The sequence below is a fragment of the Labeo rohita genome, chromosome 18 (assembly GCF_022985175.1).
Source record: "Labeo rohita strain BAU-BD-2019 chromosome 18, IGBB_LRoh.1.0, whole genome shotgun sequence".
NCBI classification, from domain to species: domain Eukaryota; kingdom Metazoa; phylum Chordata; class Actinopteri; order Cypriniformes; family Cyprinidae; genus Labeo; species Labeo rohita.
The window spans coordinates 13,473,283-13,491,776 of NC_066886.1; the positions used below are offsets into that span (position 1 = coordinate 13,473,283).

At 36.5% G+C, this 18,494-nt stretch overlaps 1 protein-coding gene across 1 annotated transcript in view; it reads left to right on the plus strand.

Annotated features, from left to right (window-relative positions):
• Positions 1-18,494, plus strand: part of hydin (HYDIN axonemal central pair apparatus protein) — an 89,969-nt gene that overhangs the window by 15,815 nt on the left and 55,660 nt on the right. The window contains 11 exon segments of the mRNA XM_051135605.1: positions 1,898-2,093; positions 2,333-2,513; positions 6,004-6,103; positions 6,422-6,540; positions 7,785-8,008; positions 11,087-11,154; positions 11,599-11,834; positions 13,086-13,186; positions 13,258-13,393; positions 13,504-13,668; positions 15,694-15,846. Coding sequence (XP_050991562.1) covers positions 1,898-2,093; positions 2,333-2,513; positions 6,004-6,103; positions 6,422-6,540; positions 7,785-8,008; positions 11,087-11,154; positions 11,599-11,834; positions 13,086-13,186; positions 13,258-13,393; positions 13,504-13,668; positions 15,694-15,846 — 1,679 coding nt within the window.

Here is an 18,494-nt window from a genome sequence, read left to right on the forward strand (position 1 = left end):
GTCTGTTTGTGTCCAAGAGCTAGGGCCCCTGCAGAATAGAGTCTTCAGAGAGAGATACATGCTGAGAAAAATAAAAGTATTCTCCCTAGAATCTGTGCAAGAGTTGCAAACACTGTACATATACGCACACACAAAAACATATGTGTGAACGCATATGTTCATACATGCATGCACTTGTGATGATTAGGCATTGAAGCATGCTAAGACAGCCAAAAAATGCATGTTTCTGTACAATATCCGTCAGTTTGCTTTGGCCTTGTTTAGAGGAATTGCCTCATATATTTGCAACCCACCTCCCCAGAACTGTTTGTGTCAGTCAGCACAATCATATTACGCATTCCAAATGCTATATATCCAAAGCAGATTTATAGCCTAAGAACAATGTTTACCTGATATCATTTTATACTGAAAATTATTTTTGTTTGTTTATTTTGATTGCTTTTGTGTGGCTGCATGAGCAAGTGTGCTGACATCATAGACAAGGAAGGGTTGTGATAGTCCACTAAGCATGAAGCTCCTGCTTTGAATGTATCCAAACTAGTAAAACAAATAAAAATGAAGGTAAATGTATGTAAGTCGGCTGCGCTTCTGATTTGAGCTCTTGCTTTGAATTTTACTTGTGTTTGCTGCTGATTGGTTTTGGTGATGTCATGTGATTGCTTTCCACCGGGGAGCACTTATCCTGATGAACCTTCAGGTTCACAGTCATTGTGGCGCAACAGCACCACCATAGTAACAAACGAAGAACACACACTTCTATTTGTTTACATTTAGCACCTCCACCATGGTGACTAAAATGATCACAGCTCCAGTCGTATAATTGGCTAATTGTAAATCTTTATGCTTGCTAGGGAGTTAATGGGGACCTTTCTACTATGCACTCTTTCGGAAGTGTATACCTTCAAGGGTCATTCTCAGAAAACAGTGCCAATGGTATTTGTGTCCTCAGAGCTAAGACACATTATTTTATATATATTTATGTCTAGTCTGTAATGCATAAAATGTAGTTTTGTAAATTGTACAAATGTCATGCTTTCAGTGTTGATGTAGACATGCAGATTTAATTAAGTTCAATTCATGATAAATACTATGACATATTTTGACTGTTAGTTGATTAAATGGCATATTTTTCAGTACATTATTGTTTAACCTTTATTAGCCTCATTAAGTTCATTACAATTATATATATATATTTTAAAATAATTTTAAATCATGTGGTGTGATACAATAATATTTGCTAGTTTTGTTTGTTATTAGCTTTCAACTCCACAACAATCAACCCTATAACATTTTATTGTCCAGAATTACTAACAAATTTACTTTCTTTTGGTGTTAAAAACTGTTGTTAAGATTTACTAAAGACATGAAGTAAACAATTAGTGATAAAGTATGGACAGTTATTTTGCAGCTGATTTTATTGCATATGCATTTGTAGGAGTTTCCCTTTCACACAAAAAAAAATTATGGGATGAGAGTATTTACATGAATCGTGCAATGTCATTTACTAAGGATTGTGGTAGTCAGTTTACAGGTATTACAGGTATTTACGCCATTACTTAAAAGGATGGTTCACCCCCATCCTTACTCACCCTCATGTCGTTCCAAACCCGTAAAACCTTCGTTCATCTTTGGAACACAAATTAAGATGTTTTTGATGAAATCCAAGAGCTTTCTGACCCACACACAGCAACGCAACTGACACGTTCAAGGCCCAGAAAGTTAGTAAGCACATCGTTAAAATAGATCCATGTGACATCAGTGGTTCAACCGTAATGTTGTGAAGCTACGAGAATACTTTTTGTGTGCAAAGAAAGCAAAAATAATGACGCAAAGGAGGAATTTAATAGATGATTTCATAAGAATGACCCTCAAGTATTGTTTTGTATTGTCTTTGTAGGAGAAGACATCCAAATCAGCCTCTATGGAGAGTCTGCAGATATTGATGTAGGATTGGACCAGAACTATGTGATGATTGAGAAAACCTACATCTCTTTGGCCAGCAACCAGAAAGTGGCAATAATGAACAAGAGTGATTCCATTGTGCATTACCAGTGGAAGAAATTTGCCACAGAGGATGAAGAGGAACAGGAAAGGTTTGACTAGTTGACCTCTATCAGCTTCAAGTCTTAGATATAATTTGAGTTTTTCCAATTTGAAAATATGAAATCTTTGGAGTTCAATAGTAGGTGACAGGGATATTCTGTTGACAGCATCTGAGTTGCATTTTTTAAACCGAGAGACAAGTGAAAATCATTTTCAGTGGTAATGATTAAATTAATAAATAATGTCTTTCTTTGTTCCTCTGTCAATTTTTCACGTTTCTCTTTTGTAGGCTTTCTTCAGCGCCGCATCAAGAAAAGGCTGATGAAATGGAGCAGTTTCTCACAGAAAACACTGATCCTTCTTTGCGAGCTCGTCTTTCGCCGATTTCCCATACCCTCCAGGAGGGACTCGTGCAAACTCAGCAGCAGCTTTTGTCACTGGATGACCAGGACATCATCATGATGCCCCTGGTGTGTTGTTCACAGCTAGACACATGACACACGTTAGCACTTCAGATTTCAGATTCTCCAATGCAATATTACATAACCAGCAATTAAATCTGAAACTTAGGATGTCCTCGTACCATATAACCATATGCCTAAACATATGGTGGAAACCAAACTTAGACATCACTCAACTCAGCCAAGCAATTTAAAACATACTGAGCTTGTTTTTAATTAGCCAAAAGAGTTTGTTATGTGGGTGAGACTTAAAAATGATGTACTTAATAAATGTAAGTTGTAATTATGAATGAGTAGTTTTTAAAAAAAGGAATAGTTCACCCAAAAATGAAAATTCCGTCAATAACTACTCACCCTCATGTCGTTTCAAACCTGTAAGACCTTCATTTGTCTTTAGAACACAAATTAAGATATTTTTGATGAAATCCAAGAGCTTTCTGACCCTGCTTAGACAGCAACAAGGCCCAAAAAGTCCATGTGACATCAGTAGTTCAACCTTAATTTTATGAAGCTACGAGAATACTTTTTAGTAGCTGCAGAATGTATGCAACTGTGCCAGCTGATTATGATAGATCGGCGTCTGGGATGTCTAACTCAGCACTTTTTTTTTCCAAATGGCCAACCACATAACCTTCAAAAGACACATCCAACAGTGTTCTGTGTCAAATCTGCAACTTAGCTGTGACTTTCAGCCTATTAAAGGCACATGCATATATCATGCTGATCATGTTTTTTCTGCATCTCACAATTTCCTTATTTGTATTTAGGGTTGCTCTAACCTAAAGATTTTTCTGGTTGACTAGCGTCATTCATTTTAAGCATTAGTCGACTATTAGTCACACATTTGTTAATAAACCATAATAATAAATCATAATAATAAGCCTTTAATTGCCTACATAGCCTAATAAGTGCTCAAGCACACATAAAGCTTGCCACAGCACACCGGATGATATAATAATTATGAGTTTAAGGGAAAAACAGCAAGGAGACAGCATTAACGTAATAATTTATTGATAAACTAGTGCTTTCTTTGTTTTCGGCTTAAGAGATGAAGTCGGCGACACTGACTCATCATCTCCGCAGTAGTGATGCACCTGTATGCTTGTTTTATACACATTACATAATCTGAGAATATGTGTTTTCTATTTAAATTGGTTCATTGAAAAGTAGACATTTCACTCTCTATAGATATAGTTTTTTATAAGTATATATGGAATTACGAAGTTTCACGCTCAAGTTCATAGCCAAGACAGCAACGTTTCGTTGTTATTCTGAGTGTACACAAATAAACGTAGAGTCTTTACAGATTCTAAAGATGTTTTACTTTGAACTGTGTGACCAAACATGACGTAGTATTTTAAAGGGGTCATCGGATGCCCATTTTCCACAAGTTAATATGATTCTTTAGGGTCTTGATAAAAAGTCTGTAACATTCTTTGATTAAAATTTCTCAATGATAGTGTAAAAAACACCTTTTTTACCTTGCCAAAATCAGCTCTGCAAAAATCAGCCTGGTCTGGTCGAGGTTGCTTTAAATGAGCTCTGCTCGCCCCGCCCCTCTCTTCTCATTGTGGAGTGACGAGTCTGTTTACTTTAGCCACATTTAGCCATGTTTAGCCGCTAAACTTGCTAACTAGCACATTATTAGGAAAGGCTATTGCAAAGATTCATAAAAAAACCCTTGTACTCTCTTCTGCTGTAAGTGAAGCTGGATCACGAATGATTTGCGCGAACATAGATGCATTTATGTAGATCGGGAGGCGTATTTCATTCACAAACAAACGTAATCCACTGCATCTTCAGCGGCTCAGATGTCGGGAGTAAAGGACGACCACTATGTTTGATTCCACACCGACAGACATCTGAGAATGATTCGATTTGAAAAAGGGGATATTATTTTTACAGATTAATTAAAACCACTACATTGATTTTTATCATTACAGGGTAGATGTGTGCATACACTGCCAACACACGTTAATGTTCGAACTACATGTAAAAGTGAACTTTGCATCCAATGACCCCTTTAAGCGCAAGTGACTGCACTGGCGCCTCCATCTGTCATGTAGTAGCATGCTACTGTTCAGCTTCCACACTCCGCATAGACACTTCAATAGTGCACATTTTCCTAGGTTAACATTAGATTGAGCTGCCATGTCAAGTTGCTACTACATACATCTTTCAGATGAAAAGCCATATTTGAGGTCGATGAATGATAGGTGAGCATTTGGATGTCCTGCCCGATGTACTACATTACCACGTAGACCAGCCATTAACGATCTGTCCATTACTGACTGTGATTTTTCCACTTCCTGTGGATTTTTTACTTCCCGAGAACCGAGACTAACGGTTAATCGACTATTAGGGGGCAGCCCTATATATGTTGTATTTATTAAACAAAAAAAGGTGCGACTATAAGGTTGCATACAATTAAAAATGATTCACATTCTGTTCTGGTTTAATTTTTTCATTGTAATCCACTCTTGTCTGCTCATGCAAATGCAGCTTTTTCAAACCAGGACTATTCAGGCTTGGACAAGAAAAGACAGAGACATAGCAAAACAAAACAGATCTGTGTCCCCTCTGCTTGTGTGTGAGCATCTGTTTATATGCGGTAGAGCTTGATCACACCTGCTCCGTCAATTCTCTGTCAAGCACTGCCTGGTGACACAACATGCTGTTTGCTCACTTGTGATTTAGCAAAGATATTTATCCAATGTAATTGGAAGACCAACCCCACTGGAGCACCATAATTGTAAATGGATGCTCAAGTGCGCAATGGTGATAGGAGACCTCGGTATCTCCCAAGTTTATTGATGTATCACCTGCTGGGATCATACCTGTGAAGCTCTGACTGTAAGGCTTTCACTACTCTGTATATGTCATTTCCTCAGGGAGTAGTGTTTTTTTGGGTCACTTTTTCAAATCATTTCACCTGCAATAATAACAATAGTAATAGTAATAAAAAATAGCTTTGTCATGTATTGCTGTGGAAATTTATGTTATTTTCATTATGCAGTTTCATATACACTACCATTCAAAACTAAAACTAGAACTAAAGATTAAATTAAAGAGATAGTTCACCAAAAATGGTAGACGTAGAACGTTAGTTCATTGTCTGTATATTCTGGTTCAAATAAATGCAGGTCACCCTTTCTAATGAAATTTTTGTTTTCTTTGCACACAAAAAGTATTCTTGTAGCTTCATAACGTTACAGTTGTCACATGGACTATTTTAATAATGTCCTTACTACCTTTTTGGGCCTTAAACATGACAGTTGGGTTGTCGTCAGGGTCAGAAAGCTCTCGGATTTTATCAAAAATACCTTAATTTGTCTTCCAAAGATGAACAAAGGCCTTACGGGTTTGGAATGACCTAAGGGTGAGTAATTAATGACTATTATATAACAAATAACATCTGTTTAAATTCATCAAAATCAGTTTGTTGTGACTGAGGTACAATAATGTGTTCTCTCTGCTGATTTGACTGCTTTGTTTACAGAAGGGAGAAATCTGGCCCAACAGCACTGCTGAGGTGAACATCATCTTCAAACCGCAGGAAGCCAGGATCTACCAGCAGACTGTTTACTGTGAAATCACTGGTACTTACTGTACAGTAGCATCATGATAACAGATGTTGTGTTAAAATGAATGGATTTTTGCTGCCACTATGCTCACGCATGCTTGTATTGTTTTCTAACAATGCATTACTATTTTTGCATGTGGTGCTTAGGCCCATCTGCAGGTTTGCATTTATTTGCATGTTTGACTTAGGTCTAACAATATTCTGGTCGCTTGGATTAGTAGTGACCTAGAAAGCCAGACTGTTGATATTGTCACCAGTGAAATTTCACAGCCTGTTTCATTATGCTAACCTGTACATTTTTGTTTTCTCATTTGACTGCTCTGTACTTACACAGGTCGTAAATCTCGGTTGCCACTCTGCATACAGGGAGAAGGTGTAGGCCCAAAACTGCAGTTCATCTTCGACGCTCTAGACATGGGAAACATTGTCATTGGCTCGAAACAGAGCTACAAGGTACAATATGGTTTAATCTTAAAGCTGAAAACAAAGGTTTAAGATTAAATTACATTCAGTCCCATTAAATCCTGTTTTTATTAATTATTGAGCAGCTGCATGACACACTGGGTGCTAAATGGGTCCATTCTGACATTAAATATAACTAATTAAAGGGATAGTTCACCCAAAAATGAAAATTCTGTCATTAATTTCTCACCCTCATGTCGTTCCAATCCCGTAAAATGTTTGTTTGTCTTCAAAACACAAATTAAGATGTTTTGATGAAATCCGAAAGTTTTGGACCCTCCATAAACAGGAAGAGTCCTTTCAAGTTCAAGGCCCAGAAAGGTACCAAGAACATCAGTGGTTCAACCATCATTTTATGAAGCTACAAGAATACACTAGGCGCCATTTTGGAGAGTATCACAACGCATGTGCGTGCTTTTCTCTGCATGTAAGAATTGTTGTTGAAATGTAAGAAAAATTATTTTTGTAGCTTCGTAAAATTACAGTTAAACCACTGATGTCACATAGACATTCTTGGTACCGTTCAGGGCCTTGAACGTGGAAGAACCCTTGCTGTCTATGCAGGGTCAGAAAGCTCTCGGATTTCATCAAAAATATCTTAATTTTATATTTGAGTCAGTATGTGTCACAACTGAATGCAGTTGGTTAGTGTTATTGTCCTGTTTCTAACCTTCAGCACAGTCTAAAAGACAAAACCACTTAGCGTTACCTCTCCAAATCATTATATGCACTAAAGCATGCAGTTGTGGTGGGAGAAGAAATATTGATGTAACAGAAGAACCCTTCAAAAAATTGATTCGCTGTGAAGCAATAGCAAGCAGGATCTCACATCAAATTTAATCAGGATGTTGCTGACAATCTGCCAAGTGTAGCATGGACTCAACGGCAGTTTTAATTGAATAATAAAAGCCCCTTATTATTACTGAGTCTTGAAATAGACCAGTGTTTGGCTCTGTTCGAATACACTCAATTATGTAAACATTGTGGCTTTCCAATTCCTTTTGTTATTTGAGCTTGTGCGTGATCCCAATAATATAATTGTCCTGAAAGTTTTGGATTGTTTGTTTGAATCTGATTTGTCTCTACGGACCTCTTTTTGAGGTAGTATCCAAGTGTATGATTAAACAACGTCAATTGATCCCACTGGTGAAAAAATGAAACAATTGGAACTATGCAGGCAAACACAGACCATCTTTCTTTTGTTTTATCTCTCATCTGTTTTCTCTTTCTCTTAGCTGCTTCTGAGTAACAAGGGACTGATAAAAGGTGTGTATAAACTAGTGAAGCCCAGTACAGAGCTGGGACTTTGCTTTTCCTTCAGCCCCTCTGAAGGCATGATCCCACCTGGAGCCTGCCAATCTATGGAGGTCCAATTCTCTTCTGACAAACTGGGTGTCTTCTCTGAGGAGTTGCACTTCAGTGTGGTGGGAAACCCTGAGCCTGTTATTGTCACATTCAGGTAAACCTCATGGATTAACCCCTTAGCTATGAACATGGCCTAATTTCTGTTCACAATTAAAGGGATAGTTCACCCAAAAATGAAAATTCTCTCATTACTTACTCACCTTCATATCGTTCCAAAACCGAAAAACCTTCCTTCACCTTCCGAACACAAACTGAGATCTTTTTGATGAAATTCGAGAGCTTTCTGACCCTGCATAGACAACTACCACGTTCAAGGTCCAGAAAACAAAAATAACAACTTTATTTAACAATTTCTTTTCTTCAGACATGTTTTATGTTCAGCGTGCGTTTTCCTCTGCTTGTAAACAAGGAGCAGCGCAGACAGAATTTTTATTTTTGGGTAAACTGTCCCTTTAAAGCCAAGACAAGATGTATTCATTTGTTTATTTTCAATTAATTCATATTAATTTATATTATAAAAGTAAAATGTATTGTATTTGGTTGTAAGTTATTTCTGCATGCATTGCCTTATGTGTCTATGAGGAAAATCATTCATATTTCATTTCAAACTTAGATGAAATCGCTCCCTAGAGGATTAGGTTTATCGCCACCTAGTTTGATTGAAATATTTAAATATATATAGTGTAAGGCATTTAAATCTTTTTTTCTTTTTATCAGAAGAGACACTTGTTTTCCCTCTTGCTAGACACTATTTATCACGTTATCAACTTCTCTCATGAATGAATTATTATCTAAACATTTGAAAAAGTCAAATGTCTTGCTTGGTGTCTGTTAAATGAACCTCTTTTGTCTTGAGTTGTTAATTTTCCACAACACTAGTACATTTCCCGTCAGTCCCCTTTCGTTGTTATGTACTAATGGCAGTTTTAAAACATTAACCCAGCCGTGACATATGATAGATTGCCTGTCATGTTCATACACATTCAACCCTGGTAGACAACATAATATTAAAAGATCAAAGTAAAATCTTTTTATGTTACTTTGTGATCTTTTAAAAGTGTCTTCTGTATAGTATGAGTGTGTGTAGTATGAATGTAATCCTAATGTACTGCAATCATCATGCTGCAAGCTTCAGTTGCGTTGCTTCAGTGCCATTTACAAATCCTTTCCCATGGCCTCATGGGATAGCAACTATATAGCAGTAATGTAGGCATATTTGGATGTAGCCCAAGTCGTGCTTAAAGGGATAGTTCACCTAAAAATGAAAATTCTGTGATTAATTATTCACCTTCATGTCGTTCCAAACCCGTAAGACCTTCGTTCATCTTTGGAACACAAATTCAGATATTTTTGATGAAATCCGAAAGCTTTCGGATCCTGCATAGACAGCAAAGCAACCACGTTCAAGGCCAAGAAAGGTAGTAAGGACATAACTGAAAGAAAATTGCTGAATAAAGTAAAAAATTTAGGAGCACAGTCAAAATTTCAAGAGCTCCTTCTAATCAATGATCAAAAAATCTGATAAAAAAATTTGCCTTCTTATTACGAGGTGATATTTGGCTCCTTAAAGTGATTTACAGGGGAATTTTGTTTTTACTTTTGTAATAGAATTTTTCTAACTTTATTAAAAGTATGTCATATTTTGTCAAATTTTTAGCAAATTATATTTTTTAAGCTTTTTAACATTTCTAATTAAAACAAAGAATAAGAACAAGTAGAATAAGAATAAATTACCAATCAAATGAAATCAGTATTAACAAAATTAATTTGTACTACAAAGGTGGCACAGAAGAACACGAAAGTGGCTTGAGGGTGTATTTTCATATGTTAAATGAGGCTCAAAGGTGGCATGAGTGCAGTCAAATTCATAAATTCATGTTGAGATTAATGTTTTAAATATAATTTTTTAAATACAGAAATATTAAATGATTTAAATAACTGAAAAGATAACGAACTCAAAAAACTGCCAGTAGGTGGCAGCAAGTCACTGATTTAATTACTGAATCATTCATTTGATTCGTTCGAATGGCTGATTCGTTCAGGAATAAAGCAAGTGACTCTCTTTATGAAATGGAAATTGCATCATTGACTCACTAGATTCGTTTAAAAATGCACATTCATTCATAAACTGATGAAATAGAGCAAAATCAGGCAATAGTGTTATAGTCAGACAATGTAAGTCACTTAATATTAACTTGTTTATTTAGCTATTGTATTAAATCAATATCTCATTTACAAATTACTTCAATAATCATTAAACACTGTCACTCATCTTAGTTCAGCGCAATCTCACAAAGTATCATTATAATCAAAGAATCTCTCAACACTACACAATGAATCTCTTATTTACTCTCTCTAAACTTTGTTTATGAAATGATTCGTGAGATATGTCTGTAATACATTACTTAACGTTGCAAAACACGTAGAAACCTTTTAAGCTCCCCTCAGTGCAAACACAGATATGCTGAACGCAAATGCGACTGAAATGGTCGCACTGAGCCCTGTCCTTACTACCTTTCTGGGCCTTGAACGTGTCAGCTGCGTTGGTGTTGCTGCGTATGGGTGAGAAAGCTCTCGGATTTCATCAAAAATATCTTAATTTGTCTTCTGAAGATGAACAAAGGTGTTGCAGGTTTGGAACCACATAAGGGTGAGTAATTAATGACAGAATTTTTATTTTTAAGTGAACTAACCCTTCAAGCTTAGACAGAGTTGTTTTAAAGCACTGCAGATATCCTTTGCCTGATGCAAAGACTGACCTATATTTTACATCCCTCCCTTTAATCAACCCTCTCTTATGACCATTAGCAAAACCCACCAATGTTTCTCCTTCACTCTTCGTTGTTTTAATCATTAGCTTATGGCTGATTAAATGAATCTGTACAGGCCAAACCTTAATTAAATGAACGAAGCAGAGCTCTGCTGAAATCTTTTTAAACAAACTAGCACAAGCAACTTCCCTCTTGATTAAGATGGATTACCATTGAAAGTGCTGAATGTAGACATTCCAAAACTACCACTCTGCCTTGTCATTTAAAACAATGCCACTCATTCCTCATTCCTCTGGACCTTACCTCAACAGCCTTTTAGTTTTGTGTAATTACGTGTCGTGCTACATTTTCAATAGCAAATAGGTTTTTTGAAAGTTTCCACATCCCTTCATCTCTTGCAGGGGGTGTTTAATTGGGCCTACGTTCCACTTCAGCGTCCCAGAGCTCAACTTTGGGGAGGTGTCCTTTGGTAAATAAACTTGCACTCTCCACTTCATCAGTTAGGATCAATGCTAGCGAGTAATGATTGTTTTGCATATGTGACCCTGAAACACAAAATCAGTCTTAAGTAGCATGGGTATATTTGTAGCAATATCCAAAAATACATTTTATCAATTTTTCTTTCATGCCAAAAATCAGGATATTAAGTAAAGATCATGTTCCATGAAGATATTTTGTACATTTCCTACCACAAATGTATCAAAACGTAATATTTGATAAGTAATATGCATTGTTAAGAACTTTAATAGTGATTTTCTCAGTATTTAGATCAAATAGTTGTATTTCAGCCAAATATTGTCTTATAAATCTGTGTATAAATCTCAATTTCAAAAAATTGACCCTTATGACTGGTTTTGTGGTCCAGGGTCACATATTATTGGTGTAATCAGAAATCTTCTCTCACTGACCCAAGGGTTTCCGCAAACGCTGACATGTCGCCTCAGCAACACTTCATTGGTGCCCATGAGCTTTGGACTGCGGATCCCTGGAGATGGTATGGGACAGGCAAGCATTACCAGCACGGACCAGGTCGCTCAGCTGAATAGAAGCGAATGGGGATCGGGCGACAAAACCGAAAAGAGACCGAAAGAGTTTATCTTATCACCCGGCGCAGGCACAGTTCGCGCTATGGCTGAGATTGATATCCAGGTATGTTTAGTCTTTCTGATGCTAAGCTGAGCCGTCAACATATTATCTCACTGAATACCTCAAAGCGATTTGAATCAATTTCCCTATGCAAAAGCAGAGACGATCCCTAAGACCTGTCCGTGCCTCAAACATCAACGCTCTCTCCAGAGACTGAAACTTTGGTCTTTTAAACTAAGTGCAGCCTTAAACGTCCGTTCAGAGGAGACCTTTAATCCCTATTAAACCTCAGACAGCTTGGACTTTTGAAAAAGAGCCTCTGTATTCCATTAATAGAAAAATGGGAGGTGGAATATATTGGAAAAAGTGATAAATGAGAATAGTAGCTCCTTCCTCTCTCTCTCTATGGGGCTGTGATTATCTCGCCCATACTCCTTTCACTGGTTGCCAGGTACCTTGCGTACCTGTCATGTGCTGGTCTTTTCCCATCAATGGGAGCTGTCAGCACTTTGGAGGGCTAATCTGTTGGATGTGTCCGCCTGTCTTTGTGCTTTCTGTGGATGTGGGTGTCTCCTGTCAGTGTGCAAATGTGCCTCTCCTACTCTGTGACACGAATGTGGCTCACCGTGCTCTAATGAGGCCTCAGCAGAAGAATACATATTAGGGGCTTGTGGTTAGTCATATTAGTAAAATGGGATGATATTCCCACATGCATCACACAGCTGGCCGGCAGCCTCCCAGACGTGTTAGCATAATAAAGGCATAGCACCTGGAGAGTGCTTTGCTGTTCTTCTCGGTTACATTTCTTGGTGACAGTTGTCTGTGATCCCATATGTGCGATTTCAGAGCACTTAAGGCACTGCAGGGAGAGGAATATTGCTTTCTGAACTGTTTGGAATAACATGGTGATTTGTGGAGTGCTATATTTAGACAAGCAGCTGTTAAATCTGTTTAAAGCTGTTTTAACTGTGATTTAAACAATTATACTTAAGTGGTTTTGTTTTATGATATAATGGTGGAGATATAAAATCTTACAAAGAGTATTAACTACCTTTTAAAAGTTTGGGTTTGGTAAGATTGAAAAGAAGAAATGTTTTTGAGCACCAAATGAGCATATTAGACTGAATTCTGAAGTATCATGGGACACTGAAGACTGGAGTAATGGCTGCTGAAAATGCAGCTTTGCCTACTGGAATAAATTACATTTTAAAATATATGCAAATATAAAACAGTTGTTTTGAGTTGTAATAATATTACTGTTTTTGCTATATTTTAATAAATATAAAATCTAACTCAAGTGTGTTTGTTTTGCAGTTAACCTTTTGCTCCAACACAGTGCAAGACTACAATCTGGCTTTAGTGATAGATGTTCAAAGCGTTGGAGAGGAAGTTTTGGCCCTTCCAATCAAAGCTAGGTAATATACAGTTTTATAGGAAAAATGAAGTGGTTTTCTTGCACAAAACTTATCTCTGAGTGTCCCTGTAGATGTGTTGTGCCGGATGTGGTCCTCAAGAACCCAGTTCTTCAGTTCCAGGATTGTTTCTTGGGTCGCCCCTATGAGCAATCAGTTGAGCTCATCAATGACACTGACCTCCCTGCTTGCTTTGGACTTCTGCCTCAGGTGATTCCTGTAAAAGTCTTTGTTTTTTATATTGCAGGCCTTTCAAAGTTCATGATCAGACACGTGTTTAGATGTTCAAGCGTATGACGTGTTTCTTTTTCTCTGTGCAGCCGTATGAGGTGAACCCAGCACTTCTTTATTCAAGTCCTCATGCACGAGGGGTTATCCAGCCGCACAGCACCGAACAGATTCCATTAGTTCTTCAGGCCAAGACAGTGGGCAGCCTGCAGGAAAAAGCACACATTGCTATACTAGGTCGCCAAGACCCACCGTTGGTGAGTGTATGCGCGTATTATATTAGCGTTTACTATACTATTCAGAAATCATTCTAATATGTTAAACAGTTGTGCTGCTTGAAGGGGTAGTTTTTTCCAAAAATGAAAATTCTGTCATTAATTATTCACCCCCTTTTGTCGTTCCAAAGCCGTAAGACCTTCATCTTTGGAAGACATATTAAGATATTTTTGATAAAATCTGAGAGCTTTAAAACAAAAATAACAAATTTATTCAACAATTTCTTCTCTTCTGTGTCAGTCGACTTGCATTCACAAGAGTACAATGACGCATGAAGAGAAGTCATTATTTTTGTTTTCTCGTAGCATTGTGGTTGAACCACTGATGAGCCACACACTGCCCTTATTACCTTTCTGGGCCGTGAACGTCGTAGTTGTGTTGCTGTCTATGCAGGGTCAGAAATCTCTAGGATTTCATAAAAAATATCTTAATTTGTGAAGGTGAAGGAAGATCTTACGGGTTTGGAACGACATGATGGTGAGTTGTTAATGACAGAATTTTTTATCCTTGCTAAAGAAGAGTATTTGTTCTTTAAAAAAAAACAAAAAACCTAACTGCAAGCTTTTGAATAGCAGTGTTTGTGTACTAATACCTTTAAATGTCACCATATATGGAAATGTCTAATTTTCCATCATTAAATGTCTATTGTGACATCAGTATTATTGCTAAGAATAACATACAGTTGAAGTCAAAAGTTTACACCTTGCAGAAACTGCAAAATGTGAATTATTTTACCAAAATAAGAGGGATCATACAAAATGCATGTTATTTTTTATTTAGTACTGACCTGAATAAGATATGCCACAAAAAAGACATTTACATATAGTCCACAAGAGAAAATAATAGTTGAATTTATAAAAACAGCCCTGTTCAAAAGTTTACATACACTTGATTCTTAATACTGTGTTGTTACCTGAATGATCCACAGCTGTGTTTTTTTTTTTTTGTTTAGTGATAGTTGTTCATGAGTCCCTTGTTTGTCCTGAACAGTTAAACTGTCTCCTGTTCTTCAGAAAAATTCTTCAGGTCCCACAAATTCTTTGGTTTTTCAGCATTTTTGTGAAGGGACTCATATGCAAATATTAGGCAGTACTAAGTGAAAATAAATATGATATGATATTTAGGCAAAGTAAGAAAAATGTACACATCAAAAGTTTACCCCCCCCCCCACACCTCTTAATGCATTGTTTTTCCTTCTGAAGCATCAGTGAGTGTTTGAACCTTCTGTAATAGTTGCATATGAGTACCTCAGTTGTCCTCAGTATCAAAAGATGGATCTCAAAATCATGCAGTCATTGTTGGAAAGGGTTATAAACTTTTATGTCATTTTTATAAATTCAACTATTATGTTCTCTTGTGGACTATGTGTAAACATCTTTTGTGTGAAATATCTTATTCAGGTCAGTACTAAATAAAAAACCATACATTTTTGTATGATCCGTCTTATTTTAGTAAAATAATTAACATTTTGCAGATTCTGCAAGGTGTATGTAAACTTTTGACTTCACCTGTACATTGGGCTTGGAAAAAACAATCATTTTAAATAAGCTTTCGTTTGGAAAAACTAAACAATATTTGTACATTAAGTACTTTAAATTTATACCATTCCTGTAGCTCAACGCTAAAGAATACATAGTAAAGAGCAAAAGGTATTTTTTTATTCCATGAAGAGTTGAAGGCTCTTTAAGAGCGGAAGCCTTGCCGCATTTTTGCATAAGACACATTTCTTCTCCTCAGCTATTTCATGAGATGCTGCATTCAACAGCCTCCTTCTATCTGTACTAGTGCTGTCATCCATCATCAGCCGCTGTTTACATTAAAATGATTAAAAATAATCATTTCACGCGTACACTGCTTTTTCTCTTTGTCAGAGTTCATGCTCACTGTTAATAGATCTGTTATCGTAGCTGTTTCTATCAGTGGAACATCACAAATGGATTTTTTTACATTTTTGGCAAAAGAATTTCAGTGCATCGCTTGATATATGCAATTCTTTTATTCTATAGGAGCTCCTGCTCTCCTGTGTTGGCCAGGGACCTTCTGTCTCTGTCACAGCTGCCAAGCTGAACTTTGGCTGCATTCCCGTGCTGACTGATGTCACAAGGACTTTGCAGCTGTCAAACGACTCCCCAATCCCAGCCAGATTCCTTGCTCAAATGGTGGGTAACATTGCGACAGCAGGGACGAATAGCTTCAGCACTGTTTCCTCACCTGATGTCCATTCCATGTCTCATATCATGGTCTTCTCTCCATGTGTTGTGAATGATTTCATATATAATTTCTCTTAATTTCCATTTTTCATTTTGGTTGCTCTTTATATTAAATAAGCTTCTTTGATTCTCAGCACTGATAAATTTAGCATTAGGCTTTGTTTAATTAATCCCTGGAAGGATTGCATGCAACCACACACACATACGCGAAGAGACTTGGAAGCATATACAGAAAAATCCATTCAGATATTCAGGGCATCCTAGATTATGGGCCGACACTCATTGGTAAACTGATCCTGTCTTCTCTTCTAAGGCTGAAGACTTTCATAAGCCCAGAGTTTTTACCAAACATTTTCCAGCTTTAGCCGATCCTGAATTTCATTACAGGCGCTCGATAGCATGGCTGAGTGCCAGCCTGATGCTGACAAGAGTGCCATGTGAATTGGAAATACTCAAAACGCAGTCGTTCGCTGTTATGCGGCCATCTGTTCGTATAGTTTCTGATAAACTAGTATTGTGAGTTTTTCCGAAAGATATGTCTCTCCTGAGACTGGCTTTTGGTTCCATTGTAAAGCTCTACAGCACGATGAAGTTTAAAGCAATCAATGGTGTTAAACCGTCTAATGCAGGTCTGATCTCATTATTGAAATTTCAGCTGGCATGTTCTTCACTTGATTCCTCTCTCAAGGGGAAATCGCCCCAAACTCGATCTAGCTCCCTATCGACCGGCTCGTCTATCTCTCTTCCCCTCCTCTATCTCTCTCCCACTTGCTTTGCCACTTCTCTTTCAAATGAAGACTTACGGAGTGATCTATGTCTCCCTGTTGACCTCCTTTAGTCCGGCGCAGTACAAATGATAGGGCCCTCTCTCTTCCGTCTACCTGCTCAAAGGCGTTTCCTCCTTGCTGAATCCTGAATTGACAGTTTCCCTCTTCCAAAGGGCAGCCTGCTGCTGGTGATGACTGTGTTACCATTGGCTTGCCTTGGGACTAATGAGCAGAGAGCAAACTTTTTTTTTTATTATTTAAGCAAATACTAAAACATGAGGTACACTATATTGGTATATATGCTTAAACCAAATCATAAATACTTTGCAGTACATTAAAGGGATAGTTCGCCCAAAAAATTAAAATCACCACGTGATTTACTCACACCCAAGACGTCCTAGATGTATATGACTTTCTTCTTTCAGACGAAGGCAGTCGGAGTTATATTAAAAAATGTCCTGGCTCTTGCAAGCTTTATGATGGCAGTGAATGGCTGTTGGGATTTTAAAGTCCAATAAAGTGCATTCATCCATCATAAAAAGTGCACCACATGGCTTTAGGGGGTTAATAAAATTGTGTAAGAAATATATCCATATTTAAAACTTTATAAACCGTAATTTCTAACTTCCGCATGATCGCGAGAGAGTGGTGTTCCAGCGGATAGCATAGGATGTAGGCGTAGAGCAAGCTTGAAGGAGAGCAAATCATGGGGTAATTTTTATTTTTAGGTGAACTATCCCTTTAATGTATAGGAAAATGATTCTATTATATCATGGGTTCAAGGATTGGCTTGTTAGCATTGCACTCCTGGTTCCAAAACACATATTTCTGTCCATTCAAAGGTATATTCAAGGAATATCAAATATTTATTTATATAAATATAAAAAAATATCTTTTATTATATTTTAAATATAATAGATATATTATTAATAAAATGTATTAAAATGTTAATGTTAAAATACATTTAAATAATATTATTTATTTTTATCAGATTTTCTTATTTTATTTTATTTATTTATTTTTTTAACACAAAAATTCACCCCCACCATCTCCGGAATTAATTAATTTATTAATTATTTAAAAATATATATTAAAATAGGAAATAGGAAAATTTTAATTGTAATTATATTTTACAGTATTACTGTTTTAATGTATTTTTGATCAAATAAATACAGCCTTGGTGACAGCTTTAAAAAAAACGTTCCAAATATTAAAAGCATAAAAATGTTGTATAGTAGTGTAATTAATATATTCAGTACATTCATAGTTGTTCAACAATATGTTATGGATATTGTAATGCATATTTAGGAAAAACAGTATTTACACTACCCAAAAGTTTTTGAACAGTAAGAGTTTTACAGTGCTCTTCTGCTCACCAAGCCTGCATTTATTTGATCCAAAACACAGCAAAAACAGTAATATGTAATAATATTTTTACTATTTAAAATAACTGCTTTCTATTTGAATAAATTTTAAAATGTAATTTATTCCTGTGACCAAAACTAAATTTTCAGCATCATTACTGCAGTCTCCATTGTCACATGATCCTTCAGAAATCATTCTAACATGCTGATTTGCTGTTCAAGAAACATGTATCATTATTATTATTATTATTATTATTATTATTATCAATATTTAAACAGTTAAGTAAATTTTTTCAGGATTCTTTCTTGAATAGAAAGATCAAAAGATCAATAACATTATACACTATATCATTCAAAAGCTTGGCGTCAATATTTTATTTTTGGGGGTGGGGGGGAGAAAATATAGAAATTAATATTTTTCTTTAGCATTTTTATTTTACTTTTGCCTCTAAATTGATCAAAAGTT